The sequence below is a fragment of the Corvus kubaryi genome, unplaced genomic scaffold, assembly GCF_017639235.1.
Source record: "Corvus kubaryi isolate FWS band 111438036 unplaced genomic scaffold, C.kubaryi_AGA036_p1.0 134, whole genome shotgun sequence".
In the NCBI taxonomy this organism is placed as follows: domain Eukaryota; kingdom Metazoa; phylum Chordata; class Aves; order Passeriformes; family Corvidae; genus Corvus; species Corvus kubaryi.
The window spans coordinates 8675414-8702577 of NW_024580668.1; the positions used below are offsets into that span (position 1 = coordinate 8675414).

The window sequence follows — 27164 nt, forward strand, 5'->3', positions numbered from 1 at the left end:
AGTTGCAAGAATACAGGCAGTGCAAAAAGCAGCTCCCTTGGCTTTGATCTCTTGCTCATCTTGATAGCGGAGCAGCTCGGTCTCCTTTGTCTCTCACTGCGGTCAGATGAGATCGGCAACGCTTGTTGAGGTTCACTGCGGTCAGGAGAGGGGATCCTGTCCTGCCCCACATACTCCCCATTTTCTTTCTGATGAATCCGACGTAGGGCAGAGCTGGCAAGAAAATCCACCTTCAGAGTTCAAACTGGGCAGCTTTTGTGTTTTCTTTTTGACTCTTGAAGCATCCTTAAGGTCCAGCCTGATAGGACACCCAGTGTATAGTCATATGTTCGTCGCTTGCTTGCTGCGGCTCACACTTGTGTGAGCCAAGACTTTGCCGCTTGCTTTTCCGCTATTTCCCATGGCTCTATCCCGCTCCACACCACTGACCTTTTGTTTGGTTGTGTTTGCTTATTTTTAATAAGGAAAAAAAAAAAAGAAAAGAAAAGAAAAAGAAAAAAGGCTGGGAAGTGGTGAGATGGGGAAAAGGAGGGGGATATAGGGGCCGTAAAGAGGGCGGGTATAGGGGATGGGGGGCGGTGTAGCGGGGCGCAGTGCCGTGGGGCGGTGCGGGGCCCCTCCCGGTGGGCGAGGCGGGGCGGAGAAGGGCGGGGGATCCCGGGGGGGTGCCGCCCACCGGGAGGGCCGTTCCCGGGGGATAAAGCGGGTGCGCGGCGGTGGATGCGGCGATGGGCGCGGGATGGCGGCGCTGGGGGCGCTGGTGAAGAAGGCGTGGAGCGTGCGGAGGTTCGTGGTGCTACTGTGCGCGCCGCTGGCGCTGGTGCCCGTCCTGCTCAGCCTCCCCCCAAAGGTACCGCGCACGGAACCCCGGGTGGGCACTGCGGGCTGGGACACCCGCTGCGGGGCACGGACCGGCAGCACAAACTGGGGACGCTGACTCGGGACGCGGACCAGGTGTATGGAGCGGCGTTCCACCCTGGGAAGTGGGGCTCAGCCCTGGGGACACGGAGCGGGTGCTCCGTGCCACCGCTCGCCTCGGCACCCTCAGTATTTGGCTCTCGGGAGGGTCACCCTGCTGCCTGCCAGGGTTTGACCGTGGAGGGAGGGGATAGCGAAGAGTGTGGGATGCCACTGCTCCTCTCCCTTTTGCAGCAACTTAAAGTGCGAGTGGAGGGGGCATCCTGCGTCCAAGTCAGGTTTATAGGGGGAAGAAGGGATAGATAACGTGAACTGTGTTTAATGTTTCTTATATGGACTTTGGGAGGTGGGAGGATCGTATGGTTCAGCATCATCTCAAGCTCAGTGGCAATAACTGGTGCCTCTTGCTGGTACCCAAGTGTCCTGTAGTATCGGTAGTGCCCAAATGGCATCTGGGGAAACTGAGGCAAGACCGGCATTACCCAGCGGGGGGCTTGCAGAGCGGGGGTAGAAGGTTAGTGCCTGGTACTGAGAGTCTGCTTGGCATCGCTGGCCCATCCCCTTAGCGATGGGAGTGGCAGCGGGTGGTGGTGCCAGCAGTGGGACAGGGACCTGCAGAGCTGTCCCGCTGTTCGTGCTGCAGGGCTGGGAGTGCCAGGGAGACCTGAGTGCCGCCCACACCGCTCTGGGTGACTCTCAGGGGAACCTTTGGTGCTGTACCTGAAAAGGCTTTGTGAGTAAGATAAGTGGTGTTTTGTAAATGTGGAAGAACTGGTCTCCTCTTAGAGTTTGTGCTTTAGCATGTGTGATCTGCACATAAAGCAATCTGTGGCAAGGCTTTGGAGGCTGGAGGATTTTTGTTGCTATCCTACGTACACAGCTCTTGTGCACCAGGAACCTCTGAGCCTTGGGTGGAAGTCCATGGGGTAGTGAAGTCACTGTGGAATTTTGCATGGTTGACTTCAGTGCGAGCAGGATTTCGCCCTCATGTTCTGACTCAGATCCACTTGAGAATGACTTTGTTTACATCGGAAAAGAAGTAATGATCAGTATGTAGTGAATGTAGAATAGTTCAGGTGCTGTAAGGACACAAAGTTGGCACTTAGTTCTGCCTGTACAGTGCTTGTCAGGTGAAACCTTCTCGTTTGAGATACAAAATACACCAGTGAAATTGAAAAATTACATAGATTGACCATTGCTTTATTTAGTGACACCATACATTAAAAGAGACATTTCTCTGGATTTAATATCACTTTTTTTCTCTGTTTTATGTATTGGCTGAGTTATGAATAGGACTGTGTTAAATGTCTGCCTCAAGGAGCAGAAAACACATTGCACAACAGGTACTAAATTCCCTCGCGGATTCGTAAGTGAATAGTTACATCCCTACATTCATTTTCAATAGCTGAACAAATGACTTCAAGTGTATTTAATGGCATCTTGTTTGTCTTTGGCACTTGGTAAAATTGTGAGCTAGGATTAGAGAGTGAGGAGATGCGCTGTACGCTAAGTGCAAGCTCGTGTCTGGAACGTGCAGGAGTTAATTGTGAGAATAAATCACAGATGAACGCAGCGCTGTGGGAAGGGCTTTGATCTAGATGCTCTCTGTGCTGGTAGAAGTGTATAGTGTCACACGGGCTGTACAGGATTTGGATGTTCAGAAAAGGGATTTCTGTATGTGTACAGAAATAAAAAATGTCTCTGTGGTGTAATGGTGCTGCTCACATCCACTGAGCTCCTCCAGTGAGCTGGTAGCCCGCTCCAGGGTGCAGTCCATGGAAAACCTCATGAACAGGCTGGTCTGATCAACGCTGTTTTATTAAAGAAAAATGGTGTTGGGAAAGTGGAAATGTTTGCAGCTGAGCGAGTGGCAAAGCAGGGATACAGCTGTGGTAAAGGAAGGAGACCCTAGCAGAGCTGGCTGCTCTGCTGCTCGCCTTGGGGCTCTGTTCTTCATTCTCCATGGGCTCTAAAGCATCACTGGTGGTAGCAGTGACACTGGCTGGTACCTGTGCTGGTGCCTGTTGAAACCTGGGTGCTCACATGGGTGTTAATCAGTGCAACCTTTCAGGCAAGTCCAACTGCAGCTTCCCCAAGTTCTCCCAGGGTTTGGCATGGGGGGGAACCTGTAGCTGTTAACTCCTGTACGCAGTTGTATCTGTTCATGTTCAGGGGTCAATGATTCATCCAAGGTTTTAACACTAAACTCTCTCACTTGTTCAACAAGAAAAGAAACTTGCTGTTGCATCAACAGGGGATTAAGTTCTGACGTCTGGAGCTTGCCTGACCCCCCCGTCCGCAGCCCGAGCCGCGAGGGGCTGTGGGAGAGGAAGGAGCAGGTTACGCTTTTAACCACAGTGTGGAAACAGCAAGGGGGAGGAACAGGCGGGGGCCAGCAGGCTGGGGATCGGGGTGGCAGAGTGTGGAAGTTGTCCTGGCGCGTGATGGCAAAGGCATGCCCTCAGCTGCACCGCCCGAGTCAGGCGGTCTGTCCTCACACGGGGCTCAGGTCCAGCCTTGTGCTCCCCTGGGCAGCCAGGTTGTGAGAGCTGCTGCAGGTGTTCAGCAAGAACTCAACTGACTGGGCTGCTGCTGGTGTTACTGGGAGTCTGTCCCAGGCAGGGCATCCAGGACAAGCAGGCTGAGGCAGGAGGAGCTCCTGCGTGATGTGCAGTCACTGTAACAACCGTGATGCTGCTGAGTACTTGAGCATCTGAAACATGGGGGTGTTGGACAAGTTGGAGAAGCTTGTACTCCTGCTGGGATGGTCGGAATGCTGCCTGGCAGGGTGTAACAGAAACTGGTAGGAGATAAAAAGCAGTGAGGCTCAGCCTCTGCTGGTGTCAGGATGAACCTTCCCTTGCAAGAATGTGTCTTACAGACACCTCTGCAGTACTTCCCTGCTCTGCCAATGCTAAAATCTGTTCCCAAATCATGTCACCATTTACCTTCTCCCTACTGGGATGCTCAGCAATTTTTATCTCCCAAGGGATTGCCACCATAAAAAGCCACCTCAGCTTTGGCTTCAAGGGCAGCATTTCGCTTGGATCTGGAGACCAAGAAGTCTTGACTTAAAGCTGATAGAACACAACAGGATATGGCTTCTTGGATTAGTATGTCCTTTCTGAGTGATACACTGTGATGTGCGTGCAGGGGGTTTTCCAGTGAAACCTACACCCAAGTGATATCCCCCTGGAAACAAAATCCTTTGAGAAAAATCATCCATCAGGTCTGCTCTTGCTTACTGGTGATGGACTCCAGCATCCACATCTTCATGCTGTGATTAAAGCTCCTGCCAGCTGTCACCCCGCAGTGGTTTTTCTCCAGATCCCTATGGGAGTCCCTTCACAGAGGGGTGGTGACAGGGCTGGCACTGCTGCTGTTATGTTAATTGCCCTTGTTTTTAATTGATGGCCTCTGTAGGTTGTGGAGAGGGAGGCTTGTGTAAGTGGCTTTGTCTACAACCTCCTTTCTCTTACATAGAGAAATGAAATTTCCACTTTGTGGGTGCGTTTGCTGAGACCTCAGGGTGAGCTCCCCAAGCTGTGTCTGGAACAGTGGTTTGTGTCCATCACATCAGGCAGCAGAAGGAAACGCTCTGTGTGGAGCCACTTCCCAGGAGCCAGTTCTCTGCACAAGGGTCTGTGTGTCACCTCATGCTCTGGTCGCTGCTGAAATGGCTGAATATTTGTCCCGTGAGTGGAAATGCCTGCGGCCCCCCTGCTCAGAGGGCTGTGAATGATTGCAAAGAGCTGGGGCAGGGCAGGAGGGGCTGGAGGAACTGTTCTGTTGGAAGGGGCATGGGGGCACTTTTAATGAGCTGTGCAAAGAGCTCGTTCCAACAGCTTCTAATGAACTCAATGTCTACAGCCTCTTGGCTTGGTAACAGCTGAGGCAGCCAAATCTGCTAAAAGGAGCTCTGAGCAGGCAAATAGGGCCCAGTGCCTTCAGAAAACAGACTTGACTTCCTCAGTGGCCATAGAGCAATTTAAAATTAACTTGGATGTAATGGGTCCTCCTGGTTAGAACAAGGAGACTTTAAGATCTTCCAGAAGAAAAATTACATTGCTTGCACTGGAAAGCAAAGAGCATGAAGGGCGTCTGTGTGGGCAGAGGGGTGATGCAAGTGGGGATGGGAGTGGGGTGTCCTGCAAGCTGGAGGGGAGCTGGATCCTGGCTGGAGAGCATAGCAGGAGCATGGACAGGTAGGGAGCAGGCTGGAGAGCAGCCTGGCAGGAGAAGTGAGCGATTGTAGCCTGACTGTACACTTCATACACAAAGTCCATCTCTGCCATGTTTGCCAGTGGTGATTTGGGAAGGCCAGTTTCACAAAACTGGAAGCAATGGTCAGTTAGAAGATGAGAGGAAGAACTTCAGTGGGGAAAGACGGTGATAACTGAAAGTGCAGTGACTACATTTTACCACATCCTCTGTGAGCTTCAGTCCAGAGAGAGGGCAAGCCTGGCAAAGAGCAGGCTGGCACAGGGAGGATGTGAAAGCAGCAATAATTGGGCTGGGGGAAAGGGAAGTGGACATGAGTCAGTATTAATTGGGAAATATGACTGCATATAAAACACGTCTGCCTGATTCCTGCCTCTATTTGCATTGATTCAATGATGGTAAAGGTCTTTTCCAAGCAACTACATTTCTGTGGTTCCATGAAAAGAGATGCTCAAGAATTGAGGAAGAAATCCCTGGTCAGGGTGTTGAGCGTGATGAACACAAATGTTCATCAAAGAAACCCAGCCTGTGGTAATCTGTTGCCGGATGGACAATGCAGAAAAAGCCACATTCAGTGAACCATTTTTGTTCTATACTGAGCAAAATTCTGATAGTACAATCCTACAGCATAAGAAGTTGACTGATAATAAATATTTTTACTGTGACAGTAACTAAAAGGAAATTTAAAATGTCATACATCCAACCCTGGCTACTTTAAAATCTATACATTTAAGCAACTTCCATACGATAATTTTGCAAGAGCTGCCTGAAGAGTTTATTGTGTAAACTGAGTGTATTTCTACAAGCCCTAGTAAAGATGGAGATCACCAGGGGTGCTGACCACAGGTCAGGCTGATTTGTAGCCCCCCTTGGGAAGTATTTAAAAAAACCCAAAAGGGGGGAGATCATAATACATAATTAGCTCAATGCAGCTGCTGGACTGGCTACCCACAGCCAAGGTGGTTAATGTTATATTTGTGTGTATGGGACATGTGGAAGTTGACAAGAGCAGTGAAGAGACTACCAGGCTGCTCTTTGTGGAGTTGGTGACTTTTTGCCACACATTCAGTTTGCCACTTTATCTGAGCTTCAGCTGTCTCATTTTAAAACAGAGACTTTTGTTGTTGTTGTTGTTTTGCCAACTACAAAATACTTCAAAAAGTTAAATAAAAGTGTTTAATAAGCTTTATGTCATTTTAGGAGAGGAAAATAGATTCCCTGAAGCTCTTGCAGCTTTGTGGCCCTGTGTTACTGGCCCCTTTCTAGCCACTCCGCAAATAGCCAGCGGGAGCAAAACGACTCCACTGGCAGGAAGGCTGGTAAACAGGGCTTGGGTTATGTCCAGATTACATAATGCTTGCAGGAGCTGGGTTAGTAGAAATCAGATTCACATCTCCATCCTGCTGGAGAGCAGGCAGTGAGTGCAGTGTGGCTGGTAGCACAGTTACAGCTGTGACACGAGAACACTCAGTGTTTGTTTTTTTTCTCCAAGTAGTTCTGTAAATCACAGGTAGAATGTTTCTTTGTGATGGCAGAGGGATAAAAGGGCTTGAAAAGCTCCAATTCAGCCAAAATCTCTCTGGGTACTGGGATCAAGGTCCTGGAGGAGCCCTGTCTGCCACTCTTTTACCTGGTTATAGGGTGATGGAGCCTGTGTGGGGCTGATGGGGCTGTGATGACCATGCAGCATTCAGAGGTTGATGGAGAAAACCCAAAGTTTGGCAGTGCCAAGGTAGGGCTGAATCTGCCTGGTGGAAGCTAGGGTCTGATGGGGAACAAGGTGCAGCCGAAGGTCCTGGTGTCCCTTTCAGGCTGGCAGTGAGGACTGGTGGCTTGTGTCTCAGTGCTATGCCTGGGTGAGCCAGCTCGCCTTACCTGACCCACATTCCCTGCCAGAGCCTCCTTTCCCCGGGGCACCTCATCTGCCCTTCCCGGAGACCACCAGGTCTCCTGCCCATGGGAGACTACCTCGTGGCTTGGCTTCCTCTGCCATAGCTCAGCAGGTCCCCCAGTGTGGAAAATCCCTGGTGCTTTCAGTGTAGCAAAGACGAGATCTGTGTCTGGAGGGGCAGAGGTCGAACCCAAGGCTCTTGAGCAACAGGAAGAAGAGCTGCTGCAGTCCAGACCTGCAAGCTGCTTCCCTGGAAATCATTAAATGGTTATAAAATTAACCTGATCACAAGATCCATTTTAAAGTTCATATGTGCCACCATTTTCCCCCATTAACTTTGATAGAATTCTGTTGAAAAATATAAATACAAAGCTGCAGGGAGGTACGAGAAGTAGAAGGAGTCTTGACAAGGATGCAGCCAAGGCATGGAAGGATAAAGATCATGTGGAGGTGATGGTGCCACACTGAGCAGTGGTGCAGCTCAGCCTGTCCAGTGGCACCTGTGGTCAAATCCCTCAAGGACCATTCTACTGACATTTGTTAGCATTTGTTGTTTGTGTACTAACCAAACATACTAGACACTGGGGGCATTAATTAATTAACATTCACAAAATATCTTAAAATCAAGAAACTTTCAATTTCATGCAGAGTTTGGTTCCATTTTATTGATGACTTTTTTTTTTCATTCTGGGGAATGCTTGGTTGAAATCAAAGTTGTTCTGGAGTGGTCTTGTTCCTTTTTTGTTCAATGATGGTCCTATCTCAAAAATCTTTTCAATATAGCTGCAATTTGTCCTCTTTTAGGGTAGAATAAATTGGATAAACCGCACTACAGCTTTCTTCAAGTGGTTTGTTGTTGATCCATATAGGTTTCAAAATTCAGGGAAGCCTTTCACATAGCAGTTCTTTCTACCCTGTTTCAGTTTTACCCCTTGGCTTTTGATCTGGCAGTGAAGAGGAGTTATTAGATTGATGCTGTGTCTCATTGCAATGTTTTCCAGAACATTTGCCATACACTGGAGAATAAATACCCATTACTTATAATTAGTTTTCTAAATTGTACATCTTCTATTTCATAAAGTCAATTAAAGCCTTCACTGATATGCTCTTGTATCATTGTTAAATATTTTCAGTTGCTCTACACCTGTAAGAGCCAAAATGTCTTTATTTTGAAGTTGACTTTGGTGCAACTTTCTTTGAAGGAAACTGAAGAATATTTTTCCAGTGGGAGAAAAGAATTATCCATATGGCCTTTGGAAATCAAATGAAAAAGATCTTAATGAGAGCAAAGCTATTTCTCTGACATATAAAAAGAACCATAGCAAAGAGGAATTGTCAGTTGGCACAGGAATTAAATCAATAATCTAGTGGCAAACACTTTAAAACATGGTTCTTTATTTTTGTAAAGTTTAACACTGCCAGGTTTGCTGCTCTGATCCTGCTGGTTTGGGGGAAGTGAAGCGCAGGGAGCCCATGAGAGCTGTCAGGTGCCAGGGCTGAGCTGAGCCTGAGGGTTTTACTTCACACTCTCTCATGTCATCTTATTGGCATCTAAAATTAGGTCTGAAAGTGATCTTTAAATCCAGATATTGGGCACTTCATATGAGGCATTGACACTGGTACAATTAATGTATGAAAAAAAAATCCAGTTATACTCAGTTCTGGTGTGCTCATGTTTCTGTGTACACTGAGGTGCTGGGACCTTGCTAGCAGGACCACTTGTGAATGCAAAGCCTGGGTGCTAAAAGCAAATCAGAAATTCTATCATTTTGTCCACCTTTCAAACCCTCACTTGCAGATGTAGTGAACAATAAATCCATATCGGTTTTGACCTCATTCAGCCCAGGCCTGCAGCAAATTGTTCATAGGTGAACAAGCAGGTGGTGGTTGTACTGCACCTGCTCTGGTGCCTGGCTGAACCCTCAAATGCTGTGGCTGAGACCACATTATCCCCAAAATGGAGCTCCCCACAGTCCCCAGCTCACGCTGTTCCTAGCCTTGGCAGGGAGCAGAGCCATCATCTCCCTCTCAGAAGCTCAGACTTGGTACAGGGGAGGAAGGTCCCAGCAGAAGGACAGAGGTGCCTTTGAGTAGCAATTCAACGCGCTCAACAAGCTGGAAAAGTGATAAAATAAATAGTTTTGTGGCTTCCAAGTGATTCTCAGCAGTTATTTATAGTGCTGTGGGCACTCTGCCCTGTGCTTGCTGACAATATCCCTGTTCAGCCCCGCCGTGACCGAGCCCAGCTCTGTGCTGGGCTCCCCCAGGGCTCTCCCATCCCGGGCTTGGGGCCGCTCTCCTGACTTCCTTCCACTGCTCGTTATTTTGGCCATGGCTGTCGTGACAAATGGCTTTGGTCTAGTTTGTGCCTCCTGGGTGGATGGATGAATTCACACTGCAGTGTGGGGGCACTGGGTTTCTGCCAGCCTTGGCCAAGGCTGGGGTGATGCCGGGTGATTCCTGCCCCCAGGAAGTGGTGTGACACCAGGGTGCTTGATTTACTGATTTCCGTAGGGGCTGGGATGGGTTGCCATGGAATGGGTTCTCACAAATCTCTTGGGAGACTCTGATTCAAGAAAAGAAGCTTTTCTGCATGCTGCCTATTGCAAATGTGTGGAACATCCATCTCCCAAGGCTGTTTTTCCATAGCCGTGCAGAGCATGGCCTGTGGAAGTTGAAGGGAAAGCACAAACATTAAGTGGGTCAGATACTGGGACACCTGAGGATGTTAGCAGCAATGCCAGCCCTAATTCAACATTGTGGGACAGTTCCTGCTCTCCAAAGGTTCCTTGGTTGATGCCTGTGAGCCTGCAGCATGTGGGAAGCTCAGGCAATCACAGAGGGTTTTGGTTTTGCTGTGGTCTCATATCAGTCCTGAACCCCTTACACAATGTAGGGGGAAGACGTTGTACTTGATGGAAACGATTTGGGAGAAATACTCTGTCCTTAAGGGAGTAAATGGCGCATTTTGCTTGTCTAAGTGTGACAGGTGACAAGATGTCTCTGTAATGCCAAGTCTCACTTTTCCTCTCCTCCTTTTGCAGGAAGGAAGATGTCTCTATGTGATCCTGCTGATGGCCCTGTACTGGTGCACGGAGGCGCTGCCCTTGGCTGTGACAGCTCTGCTGCCCATCGTCCTCTTTCCCTTCCTGGGGATCCTCCCATCTAACAAAGTTTGCCCACAATACTTTTTAGACACCAATTTCCTCTTCCTCAGTGGTTTAATCATGGCCTCGGCCATTGAGGAGTGGAATTTACACCGCAGGATTGCACTCCGGGTGCTCATGTTGGTGGGAGTCCAGCCAGCCAGGTGACTATGGGAGCAGGGGGTTCTCCATGGGGGATGTGAGCTGAAGGTGCTTGGGAAGTGGCTCTGCTGTGCTGCTCCTACAGTGGGGGGTGTCCACACCTCCTTTTCTCCAGCTTATTGTGTTTGTTCAGCTGTTTGCCTTTGCCCCTGGGCCAGTGGAGCACAGGGAGAATTGTTTGGTTCAGCCCGTGCTCCATCCAGTTTCAGGAGAGTCATAGAAATCCTTTTGGGTATTGGTTTTGTTATCTCTGCACATGAGCCTCCTGATGTGTCAGAGAACTTGCCAAACTGAAGAAATTCAGCTTTTCCTTTTTTCTCTCTTTCAGACTAATCTTAGGGATGATGTTGACAACGTCTTTCCTGTCCATGTGGTTAAGTAATACTGCCTCCACTGCTATGATGCTTCCAATTGCAAATGCAATTTTAAAAAGCCTCTTTGGGGAAAAAGACACATCTAAGGATATGAACAGGGAAAATGAAGAAAACCAAGGTAATTGAGACAGGGCAAGTAGTACAAGCCGGCTGAGATCTGCCCTGCTGCTCTCGAATCTCTTCGCTGGCACAAATACCACATTCCTGAGCTTGCAGCTCGATCTCAGGACTGGTCCCACTTTACTGCATACTTTATTCCCATGGTGGAAGAATATTGGCAGAAAACTCCCTTTTATCCTGCCCTTTTCTCATGTCATGCAGGAGGCAATGCTTATGAGTGGCCTGGAAAACCAAAAAGCGGCAATGCCCAGCCAAGCTGCTCCATAAACCTGCTGCTGGCACAGGTTAAAGCCCAGCTCTGTGGCACAGTGGTGGTGGGAATTGTAGGGATGCATTGCTGGGGGACAGCTGGAGCCAGGGAGGGCTGTAGAAGGGGCAGATGAGTGCTATGGGATGGTGCAGGGTGGGTCCCTCCCTGTGGCACACAGAGCTGTTGTGCTCTTGGGACATGTGTGTTCTCCTCTTGTTTTCCTGTTTGTTCACCCATGGAACTGGAGCCTGAGCTGGGGGGGAAAGCAAGGACTCAAGGGAAGGCTGGCAGGTTAAATATCTATCTATGAAGTGCTTTCTGATTTTTTTTCCGTCTTGATGCTGCTGTTTGGTGTTGTTCTTGAGCAGGTTGAGGACAGGTCAGGGGTATGTGGCCAGGTAAGGCCTTCCTCCAGCCTTCTCTTCACGAGTCATTTACCAGAACTTTGGGCTTCTGGCAGACAGTGATGAGAAACAGCAAACCAGAAATGATGTCCTGACATCCCCTTTGTAGCTATTGCTGATAGCTGGAGCAGTAGTCACAGCTTCTTCTGCTGCTGCTTCTTCTTGCACTAATTAGTAATTCATCTGCCTGTGATTTAAAAGCAATGGCTTTTTGGTTCCCCTTGAGTCCTAAGATAAAGGAGTCCCCAGAAGAAGACTCAAACATGTGCACACTCTAATAAAGATATAATTAATCATTCATCATAAATGTTTAACAATCATGAGATATTTTCACTCCAAGTTGCTTTATCACATTTGCTTTATGAATTTTTGACTGTTCACATCTATTAAAATCAATCCCACGGATTTCCTTGCTATAATTTCCTGTTCTGTGTTTTGTCAGTCTGCTTTTAACCTTCTTGACCCCAGCCTCTGAAACTGACTGTGTAGTTGTGGCTGTAAATACAGTAGAGTTTGGGAACACATAAAAGGAAGATTCCCCCCTTGTCCTAGACACTATTAAGCACGGAATTAACATCTTTGACTCACAACACTTGCAGTGGTGAGAGAAACCAGAAAAGGGAAGGGAGGGGCATGCAGGTAGAAGAATGAATAAAGTGATGCTTTGCAAATACCATGTGATGGTGTGATGATGTTGGTTGTTTTTTTTTTTTTTTTTTTTGAGATAGAGGCTTTTGAAAGTCATAAATACAAGTGAAGGAGGAATCACCTGTAAAATGTACAACATTCTGTACATCAAAATGCGTGTTTTCATGTAGACTTTTTATTTGAAATTTAGTGTCCCAAGGTGGACTCATCCTTTTCTGTAATCTTTCTGAATGGATGAGCAAAGCTGAGTTCCTTGAAGGAAGCCCTAAACCTGAAGTCAGTCAAAAGTGACTAATCTCATGTTACACTTAGGAGTGGAGATGTACAGATGGGAAGAAGGTATATTCATTTCATAGTTTATTAAATGTTTATAATCTATCTGAATCGTGATCTGTGCTCCAAAAAGATTTATTTGTGAAGGGACCTGTATGTGGAAGGAAACTTGTACAATGCCATGTGATAAGATCAGTTTGCAAATTGACTTGGTTTCATAACAATGTAGTAGAGTCCATGAGGCTAAAAAATATGAGTGGTTAAAAATAATAATTTAAAATATAATAAAGAATATGTGATGTTTCAAAGCACTTGGTTTACAGAAAAAAATCTCAACAAGTGTGTGAAACCAGTTTTGTATAGGGCTTTGCTTACACACACAGTGCCAGAATTTAAGTGATCTCTGATCGGTTGGTGACACTTTTTTCCTGATGAGAAAATCTCAGACTTTCAATCATCTATGTCCATGCCCAGCCACGTGGGCAGCATGTTATAGATCAGCAAATATTTACATTCTTGTGTCATTGACAGCTAAAACTGGGTGTAGTCATTTGTTCATTTTGACACTCTTGGTTTCTGGTGCAAGAGAGCAGTAGTGAGGCTGGGGGGCTGAAGTCCCAGCTGGTTCTGGTGGATCAAAGCAGGGCTATAAATTTAACACCAACAGACATTTTTCAGCTTCCAGAATTTTCCTTTTGGAGGTGGATTATAGATTCCCCGCAATTCTGTCTGACATCTCCAGCAATAGGTGTGTGACAAGCTGGCAGCTGCTGTGTCAGTGAGCCTGACCTCTCTCCTGCTTCTGCCCACTAACCCATCATTGGCAATATTTCATTTCTCTGAGCACCTTAAATATCTCCAGGTAAAAATCACAAGAAAATATTTCCATTCTTTTTTTCCTTCGTAGAGAATATTCTGCAGTCAGTGCTTGAGGTGTAACTCTGAGTCACAGACCTGGAAATAATGTCTCTAAAGGAGCAGGTGGGACATGTGCATTTTTGGACACTGCTGCCTGGTTTGACTGGCTAATCCCAGGCTGTGCTGGAGGGTGTGGCCACAGCACTGCTGCCTGCATCCCTCAGTGGGTAGAAATAGTCCTATTCAGGTCTTCTGAACCTTTCAGAAACAGTAAAAATGTCATTAAAGCAAAAATTATCTATGAAAAGCATTTCTGCCTCTAAGGTAAGTGAGTTATTTTGGTGAAATGGCCACAGAATCCTCATACTCCCCTGTGAGAGGTGTGTACAGCTGGGTCCAAACTCTGTTATCTTTGGCCTTTTCTGACTTACGGACCTGTAATAATTTTCAATTCCTTTTTTACAAGTTTCATAGGAAAAGCTCTGCAGTATGCCTCGCTTTCCTTTGCATGGTTACGTTTGCAATCCTTCCTTGAAAGATAAATCACAGATGGTCCTGCCCAGATGGGATTGTAGTCTGAGCTTAGCAGGGAAAAAATTGAACAATGTTGAGGTAAAATGAAATGTCTTTGCAGAGCCAGGACTGGGCTTGAGTGGGACAGCATTTTAAGAGCCTTTGGGCTAAATCCATTGAGGGATCAACAGTCAACCATGGGTTGATGTTCATCCTTCTAATTACATCCTTTCATTGTGGCAAGGTTGGGATGAAAGCTCAGCATGTGTGTGTCCAAGCCAATTAACTCCAATTCAGTAAATTAGCGATGTGTAAAACATGACATTGCAAAAATCCCTGGTTCACTGAGCTGGAACAAGCACCGTGTCTTTGGCACACACGTGAGTGAGTCCTGAGACTTTGGCTGCTGGCTTCTCTCCATGCTTTAGATCTCTAGGTCATTGTGGGTGGAAGGGGATCAGGTTTTGGGCTAAGAAGAGGTGCAAGGAAATTTGGGGACTGCTTGAGTGGCAGGAATTGGGTTCTGTATATAGCTGTCTGCAGAGCCCAGGGAAGTGCAGGCACACAAACCTCTGGACCCAAAAGCACACAGAGAGCACAAGGAAAGGCAGCAGAGCCAGCAGTGGTGGGGAAGGACCACCTGTGCTGAAGGTGGATAAAACCCACAAGTGCTCCAGTCCTGCCAGGAACATGGGAAATGGGGTTTGATAGCACATCTCCCAACCTCAGGAGGTCAAGCCATGGCCACAAATGCCACGAGCCTTAATGTCAGGTCTGGTAACAGAGAATGATTGTATTGCATTTCCATCTTTTGATTTCTGAGTGCTCCTGTGGGTTGGTGTGGTTTAGGGGTGTGCAGCTCCCAGTTTACTGGGACTGGCTCCTCAACCTGCAGGGTCTGTCATTTGTGGAGAGGATGATGGGCTTGGAATGGTTCTTGCTGTCAGGGTGGCTTTTGGAGGACCTGGTACAAAACCTAATCCCCAAATGTGTCTCACTCTTGCCTTTAAAGAAGGAATTACAGCTTTATGGTGACTGCTCTAGATGTCTGCAGGGTGTAAAATGGGAATGTAGCTCAGTGACAGGAAGTGCTCCTGCTGTGCCTTGGGGAACCTGCCTTACAGATACAACCAGGCCCAACAGTGTTTCTTCCTAAGAATGACTTATGGTTAATCCTCCCCTAGAAAAACCCACCCCAAACCCATGACTTGGTAAGGGATGCCCTGGAACTCTTGGCTGTGTTAGAGGATCCCAAAGCCCAGCCTGTGGCAAAAGCAGTAAAGGGACCAAGTGCCTGGGTGTTGGAGGAGAAGCTGGGTGCTGTGGTGGGGCTGGAGCAGTGGCAGGAAGAGGTGGGCTTGTTCACCCCTGCCAGGTGCTCCTGACCCCATCCCCTTGGTGTGAGCTCACCCTTCATTTGCACAGCCCCTCTTCTAAAATGGTAGCTGTTTCCTCTGTCCCTCTGTTTGGTTCAAGGAGAATTTTCTAGATGCTTTGAACTGTTTTAAAGTCCTCATCTTTCTTTTTCAGCATCTTTTCAGCAGAATAAACTTTACACTGTACCAACTGAGATGCAGTTTCTGGCAAGTACTGAGGAGTAAGTTAACTATAAAGTTTGTATAAGAGAGTTGAGAGAGAATTATCCCCTGAGCTAGACCACGTGTTAGGAATTTGAAATTCAATCATTGCAATGTTTCGATTATACCGAACATCCCAGTCACTAGCAGCCTGATGATAAAAACCCTCCTCTGTGTGCCCAGCATCCCTCTACATGTTCAAATCATTACAGAGGTTTATTTCAGCCACTCTAAAATCATAGCCAGAGGTGTCTCCTGCTGGGGATTTGTGCCTTGGTTTTCCCAGGAACATCAAATGTGTGAAGCCGATGATGTAAAACCCCCCAGGATTTACACACTGGCGATGGTCCTGCTTTGATAACAAGGATGGGAAGGAAGCATCTTTTTCAGGAACACAGGAACAGATGTTTCTTTCCTCAAATCTATCAAATTTTAGTTCTTTTTCCTTTTGGCAGTCCTTTGGACTTTATGCTCAGGGTTACAAGCTGCTGAGGGGCTGGGCAAGGCACTCAGCTCCTATGGATGGGTCTGAGGGTGCTCTGTCCTCTGCGAGGCTGACAGTCCTGTGTGGCACTTCACCAAGCAGACCCCTCTGCAGCACTGAGCTGCTAAGGTGTCCTTGAGCACACTGGTAGCTTGGATTTCTAAAAACTGGGAATTTTCCTTCTGTCAAGGCTCTGAAGTGGTTGCACTGTATTTAAACCAGGGCTTTCACCGGATTCTCTTTTGGACTATTTTAAAGCAAAGATCTGGCGGAGGAGAAGGAGATTTCCAGTGATGCTCTCTCAGACTTAAAGAAGGAGGAGGAATACAAAACAAACATATGGAAAGGTTTCCTCATCTCAATCCCATACGCAGCCAGCATCGGAGGTACAGCAACGCTGACAGGAACTGCGCCAAACCTCATCCTTCTGGGACAGCTGAAGAGGTATGGGAGGCTCTCCTGGGGAGCCTTGTAAATCCTGCAAGACAGAGACATGTTCTTCATCCCTGTAGGAAATCCCTTTCTGTGCTGAGTTTGGAAAATTCATGCCCTTCCAGAACGTTTTGGGAAATGAAAGCAGGGAGTGCACCAGCCTTAGACTTAATAAGCAGGTTTCCAGCGTAGCCAGGCAGGCTGTCAGCCAAACTGGAGCATGTGTGCTTCACCTCACTGATGCTTTTAATCCCACTGAATTTAATGGGACTTGACTCCACGCCTACAGTTAACCTGATAACTGTTCTGGTGAAGCAGACTGTGTAGTGCTTTGTGAGCAATTACAGCTACTGCTGTATGGGAGAAAGAAAAATAATGAACCCACTACTTCTGGCCTGTTTTCTTAGTCATAAAAGATTCCTCCTATGTGCATAGGAGCAGAGATTTGTGCCAGCCCAGGTGCCCCCAGGTATTTCTTACCTTTGCTGACCTCTACAAGAAGTACATAAGGCATGTCCTGGGCACTGCAGCATCCCTGCAAGGTTCATGTCCAGACTCCAGCAGTTTCTGTAGCAGGATTTAATCCTGGGTGCCCAGGAATATCTTTGTACAAAGGCATTGCCCATCTGGAGAGGGATTTCCAGATCTTTCCTTGCAGGCTTGCACAGCTGGGCTGGGTGAGATGGGGGTGGCAGGATGTCCTGGTGGTTGTCCCAACACAACGCTCCTCACATTTCCTTGTGTCCCAGATAACTCCTAAGGCACGCACAGAGATAGTTTTTAAATGCACAGGGGCAGGTTTGTGGGATATCTCACTGCTGATTTCAGATGCTTGTTTACCCGTGGATGGGAGGGTTGCTTTCCCATCTTGCATTAACTTGATTTTTCCCGTTTGCTTAGTTATTTTCCAGAATGTGATGTGGTGAACTTTGGTTCTTGGTTTATGTTTGCATTTCCTTTAATGCTGATTTTTCTTCTCATGGGATGGCTATGGATCTCCATCCTGTATGGAGGAATTAACCTGAGGTATGTTGATATTCACTACACATGTATGTACTCTGGTTATATTAGCATTGTGAAATACATATTCATCATGATTCTCATCCTAAATCTACTGATACCACCCCGGATCATCTCCTGGAAGGTGGGGGAATTTATAACTAACTCTAGCATGCCCATCCCATAACAAGTCATCTGTTTTTAAAAAGCTGATGTACAATAGGAAGGTTTTAAAGATATCTCATAGTTACATATACTTTATCCAACTGAAATATGTGTACAGAGTATGTATTATTTTTAAATGTATAATTTTTAAATGTTATTTTACTGCCTGACCTTGGCCTCTGGAGGGTAAATGGGAGATTTTTAATGACAGAAGGAAAAGCAAGATCTAGCTTTGGAGATCATGACAAAATCTTAGTTCCCCATAAAAGAGACAGGATTTCTTCTTGGGGCAAAAACCTGGGTTTGGAACAGATTACTTCACAACAGGGCTTAATTTTACAACAACGTGTTAATCTGTAACTGAGAATAACATGTTTTTCCGGTAAATCTTGCAACCCCTTAGTGTGCACAACCTAAAGTGATTGCAGCATTGCTCTGCTGCTCATGTGGAGCCTTTTTTCCCCCTCCACACTCTCACAAGTGATAGTAACAGTCTTGCTTCCTCCAGGGACCGTACAGAATTTGTAATATTTAGAAGAGTCTTTAATTGTTGTTTTGACTTTAAAATGCAAATGGGGGGAGAGGGGGGAAAAGAGAACAGGTGTCCAAATATTTACACTGTCTCAGACATGGGGGGGGAAAAATCAATGGGAAAGTTTTAATCCAGAAAATGCCAAAGGCTTGTCCTTAACTTGCTGGTGGGGCTTCTCAGGAGGCTCTGCGTGCTGCTGTGTGATGCTTGGCCGGCTCCCACTGCCGTGTGCCAGGGCTTGTGTGGAGCCCAGCCTGAATTCCCGTGTCCCATGGTGAGGGCTGGGCATGGTCCCGGCATCCGGCCGGCACAGCCCCAGCCCCTCAGGTGAGGGAAGAGGCCGAAGCCCCCGGTGAAAGGCAGGGTGGCTCTGGTGCTCAGGGAACGTGATGCTCTGTGTTTGGTTTGGCTCGTCGCCGCCAGCACAAAGCCCGGCTGTATTGGGATAGCTGGGCCAGCGCGGATACCAGAATTCCCCAGTGGGGAGGTGCGTGGAAGAGGCACTGCAAAGCTCTGCAAGTACAGCCAAGGCTCCACAGGAGCCTGTTGGGATGCTTGGGCTGTAACTGCTTGGGGATAGTGGCTGAACTTTCTCTGTGGGCAGGTCCTTGGTGTCTGTAGCTGGGCACAGGCAGGCAGACGTTTCGGCTTTGCTTGAATCCAAAACACAGCAAAAGGCTGAGGTATGGGCTGGCTGAGCTGAGGCTGCTGTTAATAATACCTCCCCAAAATTAAGAAATTAAAGGGCCAGGAGCTTGAAGTGCAGGAGCTTCTGAATGATCAACCATTCAGCCATATAGACCATCCAGCCAACACATCCCTTTGAAACAATAAATGTGTTAAGGAAGGGCAGGCACCACGGGGATGGGCTGATGCCTCTGATACAGAAATTTGGGGTTGTAGGTTTAATCAAGGTCACAGGCAGTGTTAGAAACCAGGTTCAGTGTCATGGGATATGGTGGGAGATGAAGTGCGAGATATGAATATATCATTTGTATGCACATGCTACAAAGGAGCAAACTGTGTGCAGTCAGTGCAGCCGGGCTAAGAGGCTTAGCCAGGAGCACATTAACATTCCCGGCCACTTAGAAATTCCTCACATTTTTGTTGATCCTCAGCAGCATCCTGGGATCACCCAGGAAATTACAAGTGACTTGAAAAATGAAGGGACATATTCATTTTCTGTGTCACCCTATTTCCTAGTCGTTCTGCCCAAGTAGGTAACTTGCTTGGAAGGAAGACAAGGAAGTCTTGGAATGTTGGGACTTTCATTTGGCAATCACAGCCCATGCTGGAGGAAACAGTTCAGAATATAAATAAGAGGAAACTTCCTCACCTCTGCAGGGTCTCCTTTGTATGAATGCATAGACAAAGGGTATATAATATATATATAGTATAAATAAGGCCTATTACCTTTATCTCAGCAGAGATTTTCATTGTTAGTCTTCATAATCTGAAGATAACACAAACTGAGCTGCCAGAGATGTTCAGCTCTTTGAACCTTGCAGAGCAGGTGCTGGAGAAGGACGCTGAGTTCTCCATGTGCTGCAGTAGAAGATGCAGTATTTCCTATGTGTCACTTGGGTCAGAGGCATGTAAAAATGTAATTGTGTTTCTTGGCAGGGGCTGGAAAACAAAAAAGTCAAATATAAGAGTGGATGCAGAAGCCCGAGCCAAGGAGGTGATAAAGGAGGACTATAAGAAACTGGGTCCAACAAAGTGAGTTGTAAAGTTGGGATGGAAATGAGAAAGAAATTAAGTGTGTTTGCAAATATCCTGTTTTAAGAGTGGAGGACTGGGGGTAATGGAGTTTTTTAAAGAAGATTACACCTATATTTCCACTCAGTCTGTTTGTAACCTGCTGAACTTTGCTTTTTGCATGCTCCAGCCTCCTCACCGTCTCTAGCGTGAATAATTGCAAATAGCAGCTTGCACTCAAATCTTCTGAAGAACAACATTCCTCTTACAGAGGGAATTCATGCTGGGTTGTTTAATTACTCTTTATGATTTTTCTACTCCAGGAACAAACCCAGTTCTGTGTGTGTTAGGTGCTAACCAACACAGGCTGGATTTCAGAGGTTTGTGCATACCTGTCCTGCAAAGCAGGAGGAATTTGCTGAGAAGGCTGGCAAATCATATTATGGATATGAATCATATGGATTGTGGATATACTTTAAGAAATCTTAAAGCCCAGAGAAAGTATATAGAAAGAAGTCAGATCCATGCCATGGAATACATTCTTATTTTCTGAATAATTCCTTCAACTATGTTAGTCAAGCAAGGAAAGTAAAAGCTGGTAAAAACTGCAATGATGGGGATTATATTTTGGAGTAAGCAGCAGAAAGAAACATGGGTTTTAGACTTCTGAGAGATGCCAAAAAAAGGGGGGGAAGCAGGAAAAGCTGGGTATCTCTAGAAATCCAACCCTGGATATGTCCAACCATACACTGATATTCTGGGCAGCCAAGGCTGTTGAAACTGTAGGCTTTATCCTTAAATGGTCTGTGTTTCCCCATCTGTAAAATAATATTTTCATACTCAGGGCAATGCTGTGAATATCCAGCGATGTTTGTGTCGTGCTCTCGACATTGTAATTATTTCTGTTGTGTGGAACACGGAGTGGTTCTTCAAAGACAGCTCTCTGTGCCTGTGCTGTAAATGAAAGAAATTGGTTTATTTGTTCCATTCAGTACATTATCAAGCAGCCTGCAAAATGTCTCTGAAAGAATCAAAGTCCCACTTTGAGATCTAGGAGTGGGAAAGTCCATTAAGCTGAGCTCTACCAATTTGATTAGCAGCCCCATAACTAAAAATCAGCTCAAGCAGCCTCTTCCCAAGGGCTTATATGCCCCTGCTTGTGCTCAGAGAGATTTTAAATAGCATTTTGAAGCATCATCTTGGTTAAATCTTAACTGCCCTAGATACTCGGTGAATATTGCCTTTTACCCTGCTGTTTGTCATGTGTCTAAGGGACAGTGTTTAGATTTTGACCTTGGAGGAATTTGTTCCTGCTGTCTCATGTATGATTTGAATCTCAGTCATCCTTTTGTACTGCTTGAGCTGCAGTGACACCATCCCTGGCTGGCATCCTGGAGGGACATGGGAAGAGGAAAGACCATGGGGAGCTGCTTGGCCCTTCCTCTCTGCCACACCCAGAGGGTCAACCTTGTGTCCAGCTGTTGTGACATTCCTGGTCTCCATCTTGCCTCTCCTTAATGTCTTCCAATAAGAGAGAATTGCTGGCAAACACCAGTATTTGCAAATAGATTTACAATCTGTTCCAATGTTTCACTGTAGTTGTTTTTAGAAAATCATCCTCACTTCTCAGCCAAGATGCTGCAGCAGGAGCTGGATACTTGTCCTAGCTTGGATCCACCCCTTTAGCCCATGAGCATTTTAATCTCATTTCTTTTCATTTCAGGTTTGCAGAACAGGCAATTTTCTTCTTCTTCTGCATGTTTGCAATCATGCTGTTCTCCAGGGATCCCAAATTCATTCCAGGTTGGGCAAGCTTGTTTGCACCAGGGTAAGACTCTTTCCATTCCACTGTGCCATTTTGCAATAACATTTCCAAGCTGAGATTCCTGAGTTTCTGATTTTGTTGCTTAACACTGTTACTCAGGTTTCCTGGAATAAATTGAACTGACCATCAAGTAGCAGAACCAACTTTGTTTTTTTCTGTCTCCTAGAGGAGGTGCATGAAGCTAACGGGAAATTGGGATGTGTCTGTTTGAGGCCATCCCTAGGATTTAATGTTGGGAGTGCTGTTTATAAATATATTTACAGTGAAATACTGAGTTCTTTAGGCAATCCACCGATTTCACTGGAGGCCTGAAGACTGAAGAGAGATGGCAGGAGCTGTTTCCAAATGTTATCCTGTCTGTTTGCCAAGTTTGTGTCCCCTGTGACAGCCATACCTTGTGAAGATGAATAGATACAGCAGCTAGGGAATGCTAAAGTTCAGAGAGGGTGTTGTTATTTTTTAAAGGAAGAGACCTTCATCGTTTTGTGGGTTTTTTTCAAATAAACCCCTAGTTTAATAAATTATTCCTTAATATAGCAAAGTACTTATGGACTTTTTCCTCATCAGTTAATAACTCCTTAAATCTAACACATGCTTAAGCTTTTTACTGGATGGAGCCTGCCTTTCACCAGAGAGTTTGAGCATTTTGCAAAGAGCTCATATAAATAAGATGTTTTGGGCTCTGTCTCTCTTCCTCCCTGCAATAGGCTGAGGAAACTTGTCTTCACGACTCTGGAATCAGAACAGCCAGAGCATCAGTGTGGAGGGGATTAGATCTTGGTTTTCACTTTTGCAGGGCAGCTTTTCTGGGGGGTTCACAGGCCATCGTAGAAACGTAGCTCGACAGGAAATTAAAAAAAAAAAAAAGAACTGTGAACAACAAGCATTGTTCAGACCTGACGGAAACTTGTAATCTTCTTTGGTAAATCCCTGTTTTCATAAACTTTGTAATTCTACAGGCTTGTGCTTCTTACAAGTGTTTCTGCTGCTTTTGGACAGGTTTATCTCAGATGCGGTTACGGGAATCACCATTGTGATTATACTGTTCTTCTTCCCTTCACAAAAACCTTCCTTCAGGTGGTGGTTTGACTTGAAAGGTGAGTAGCAGACCCCTCCAGGCAGGGACTCTGTGCTTGCCTGTGTCCTGGCAGGGCAGGCATGGAGCAAGAACCACAGCTATCCTCCCTTGGACCTGCAGCAGCAGTGCTGGCTGTGGGGAGCAGTGTGCCTTGAAGGTGCCATTTGATCCCAGAGAGGCTTCTTTTCTGAAGTACCAGCAGAGGCTGAGCAGTCACTGCCCTGCTGCTGATGGCAGGAATGTCTCAGTTGCTCATGTAGCTGTCAGGGTTGATGCTATGGTGGGGTGAAGTGACCTGAAATGGGTGTTCACTTACCACAGCAGACCTGATTGTGGAACAGAGGTTTGGTGTCTGACTCCCCAACAGCTTCTGTCCTTCGAGGGGAGCATGGACCTCTGAGAGGGCAGAGCTGGGCTAGTTGTCCATTCTCAGATATAGGTGCTCTTCTTCACATTCTAGAATAATTTAGAATTTGAACTCCTAAAGCCCAAATTCCCCAGCAGGTTTTGAAGTTGTGGGCTGGCCCTCCTGAGTAGAAATGAAATACAAATTTTAATTCATAAGCTGCTTGGAATAAGAGATGATCTTAGTGTGGACAAGTGGCTGATGAAAGCCCTTTGTGGATGATGGAGCATTGCCTGGGGTCTGTGGGAACAAAATACCAGCTGCTCTGACATTGTTGACATCTGACAACATTTGTTGTGTTGTCCATACACAGGAAGATGTTTAATCAGGCCTCCTGTGGATAAAATATGTTCCCTTTTTCAACAGAAAATTTCAGTCCCATTAGTGCATCTTTCCATACAATAGAGCTCACTTTATCGTGTATTAAGAAATGGCTTTTAGGGGAGATGAGCTCTCTGCTGTAAAACTTACTGGCTGTTGAATGACAAATGGAAAATTAGTAACATCTTTATAATTCAAGTGGCAGAAAATTTCCTCCTTCCATGGACCCCCATCCGTTGAAGACAATGTTTATGTCTGTTACAGAGAGAAAATTAACCTGATATTAAATTTTAAATCAAGAAAGCCTCAAAGAAAACTTTAATGCTAGAATTGAGGGTTTTTTTGGACATCTGATACTAAGTTAAATGTTCCTTTAACTGGCTAATTCAAGACACTCCATGTGTGTGTTTGATCAGCAACTCATGGACAGTGGGCTTCAGCACTGCTGTCAGACTCATGGTATCATTCTGTCAGGCAATGACTGATGCTCCTCTTCAGGTGGGTGTTTGACACAGGCCTCTGCTCTGTTTCCAGCACCAAACACAGAGACCCAGCCCTTGCTGACTTGGAGGAAGGCCCAAGAGACGGTGCCCTGGAACATCATCCTGCTGCTTGGAGGAGGCTTTGCCATGGCCAAGGGCTGTGAGGTGAGGTCCACAGCAGATGCCATGTGGCATCATCCTGCCCAGCAGGGTTGGATTTTATCAGGGTGTCACTTGGTGTTCTCATTTGGCTTTGGAAAACTTGTATCAATGGAGTGATCACACTCAAAGGACATATTTCTCAACTCCAAGTGACAACAATACACAGCAGATAACTGGGGAGGTTACAACTCCTTGCAAGCTGCTTGCTGTGAGACATCCTGAGGACAAGTTCTAGGAGAGGATCAGTTTCCCTGCAGGGATGCAGGAGGACGACTCCTGTTTTTGCTCTCCCCTTCTGCAGGAGTCTGGCTTGTCTGTGTGGATAGGAGGCCGTCTGCATCCCTTGGAGGGTGTGCCACCGCCCGTGGCCGTCATCCTCATCACGGTTGTCATCGCCTTGTTCACAGAGTTTGCCAGCAACACAGCCACTATTATCATCTTTCTGCCTGTCTTGGCAGAGCTGGTAAGGTCATCCCATGGCAAGACCAGCTCGTCCTCTGCCCCTTCCTTGCTCTGCCCCTTGGGTGGGCAGGTTTGTCTTGGGTTTGTGCTGGGACAGGCACTGGGCAGTTCTCCTGCTCCTGGGCTCTTCAAAACCCTTGGGAGCAACAAGCCCTGTAGCATAATGTGGACACTGAGGGATAGTAATCCTTCAGACTTTGTTGTGAGATAAGTGATTATTTATCACAGAGTGTGGGATAGGGCTCTGCACACTCCACTGGATCCTTTGATCCATCTGTTGGCAGCTCAAATCTCCAAGGTGCAATTCCTGTTCCTTTCTGGTTTTCCAGGCCATTCGTCTGAAAGTAAATCCCCTCTATTTAATGATACCAGGAACTATAGGATGCTCCTATGCATTCATGTTGCCAGTCTCAACACCTCCCAACTCAATTGCGTTTTCCTCTGGACATTTGATGGTCAAGGATATGGTAAGTTTCTTTAGACACATAAAATAATGAAAACAATCAGCCTGAGTGTTTAAAGAATGGATTTTTCTGCATTGTTAGTACTTCAGTATGTAGCAAAGTGAGAAGACAGAAGTATCAACAGTGTTTGAAGGCACAGGATGGAAGGAGCTCTTATGAAGCTGAAATTTGGAGCCACCATGGCTCCAAATGGTGACAAAAGTGGTCTTGAATGTGCTCAGCATCCCCCAGCCCCTATTCTTATTCCTCTAGTCTCAGCAGCTCAACTTTCATAGGTTTCTGGATGCAGGAAATGTTCCCCAGCTCAGTAAAATAAAGCTTATGAGTGAAATTAGGCTTAGTCCCAGTTCCTGCTCACATTCCTGAGGCTAAACAGATGTTAAAGTTTTTGATGGATCAAAGCTTGGTAAGCAGCTGCAGAGTGGCCTTTGTGGCTTTAAGCCTGCTTAAGATGTTGCTAATATTAACAGCAATTAAGCCTTCAGTTTTTATAATGTTTGCATTCAAATAGCTTCATGCTTCACATGCTGTAGATGTCCAGTCTAAACTCAACAGCTGTCTTTGTATTTCTTTTGTAGGCAAGAACTGGGTTGCTCATGAATCTTATGGGAGTTCTGCTTCTTAGCTTGGCTATGAACACATGGGCCAAGAGCATCTTCCAGCTGGGGACCTTCCCTGCATGGGCCAACATCCATGCAGAAAATGCCACCTCATTTGTGACAGCTGTAGAAAATGTCACTTTAAGTGCACTAAATAAAATATGAACAAAGCCACCCCTGGGGAAGGACTCACTCACTTAGGACTGGGGCACTGGAATCATCAGAGTTTGCACAGGAGGAGAAGCCACGTGGCCACTCACACTGTGTGGGACCTTCTGGTTTAATTTTATTTTTAGAAATCCTGGTCAGTGTCACAACATCTATTTGTTTTTTTCTCTGGAGATCTTTCCCCACCTTCTGCAGGTACAAATCCAACTCTCCCAGAGTCCTTCTGTCATAGGTGGTTGTTAACTGGACAACCTGTAAGCATGGAGCATCTTTGGGTAGATTCCTGTCCCCCCATGAGAGCTGGCGAGCCTTGCTGCTCTAGCTTCTGATACCCTACCTCGTTTTGGAGACCAGCCCTGGGAACAGGGTGGAGGCAACTGGATTATTTATGTGCAACCCAATGTGAGTGAGTGTATCAGAATCTGGCCGGGGAGGAGGCGGTGTGGCCGGGTGCTTCTGGCAGGGTGTGAGGATGGGGTCTCATTGCCATCTCATGAGTGATTCTCTCATGGAGGATGAAGACTATTTCTTCAGGTTGGTGTGTGAAGGGATGACTCAGGAGATGTGTTGGTAGGACTCGGTGCATTGCTCCATGCTTTGGAAACTGGAAGGCCACAGTTTGTTTCCAAACATGTTCAGTGTTTTGAAAACCTGGCACAGCGGTTGCTGCCTGGTTCTTTGCACTGAGTCCACGGATGGGGTTTGGGACCAAATTAATTTCTGACATAACTTTGGACATCGGTGGTGTCTCACCGTTGGTAACTGTGGCCAGTCTTAGGTTTGTGAGATTGACTCACTCACAAATGACCTGCTGAGTCACAGGTCAGTGGACAAGTTGCATTGGAATATTATTGACATTTCTTAAAAATAGGCTTTGATTCTTAACGCCTTTTAAAATCAGATCGCTTGGGTACTTTCAATGAAAGCATTGCAAATTGACTGTGATTTTAATCACCATTTTATCCGATTATTTTTATTTTATTTTATGTAAGGATCTAAAGTATTAAACTTAAATCATCAGTCACAGAAATAGTTGATTGAATGATAAAGGATCTGATTCTTGTTTTATGGAGGTGAGTGACTGAATCCCTGTTCTGGGACAGGTTTCTCTGATAATGTAAACTGGTGGAGCTGACAAAATGAACTGGCCTGGGGTAGGGATCCAGTGCATCCCCCCTGCTCCTGTGCTGCTGATAACCCCCAGGGCCAGGTGGGAGGGCTGGCAGGGAGATTTTCACCCACCACAGCTGCTGGGGTTACCCTATGGGGGTTACCCTGGGGTCATGTGGCAGGTGGGGACTCAGTTGAACAGGGGGTTGAACTGAAATCGCCAAAACCAGTTGAATGTGGAACTTTGATCAATCAAGTTAAAAAAAAAAAAAAATCCTTAATGTTCAAACAAAATCCTTAATGATTGTGGAAAACTTAAAATAAAGCACGTTGGTTAGCACCTCACATGGTCCTGTTTGCTCTGTAGACTGAGGGGAGAAAAGCAAAGCCCGAGCCTCCTCCTGCTCCAGCTTCATCCCTGA

At 46.4% G+C, this 27164-nt stretch overlaps 1 protein-coding gene across 2 annotated transcripts; it reads left to right on the top strand.

The window, feature by feature from the left end:
* The first annotated feature begins 708 nt into the window (after window positions 1–708).
* SLC13A3 (solute carrier family 13 member 3) lies at window positions 709–27087 on the top strand. Of its 2 annotated transcripts, none has more exons than XM_042049462.1 (13): window positions 709–850; window positions 10075–10340; window positions 10667–10830; window positions 15309–15375; window positions 16098–16283; window positions 17172–17297; window positions 19591–19686; window positions 21389–21493; window positions 22490–22587; window positions 23830–23942; window positions 24241–24402; window positions 24731–24868; window positions 25444–27087. In XM_042049462.1, exons 1-13 carry the CDS (start codon window positions 740–742, stop codon window positions 25627–25629), a joined length of 1818 nt encoding a protein of 605 aa, XP_041905396.1. In that variant the 5' UTR covers window positions 709–739; the 3' UTR covers window positions 25630–27087. The 2 variants fall into 2 exon arrangements, with proteins under 2 accessions (XP_041905396.1, XP_041905405.1); XM_042049471.1 differs by having other exon boundaries at window positions 765–786.
* The last annotated feature ends 77 nt before the right edge of the window (window positions 27088–27164 follow it).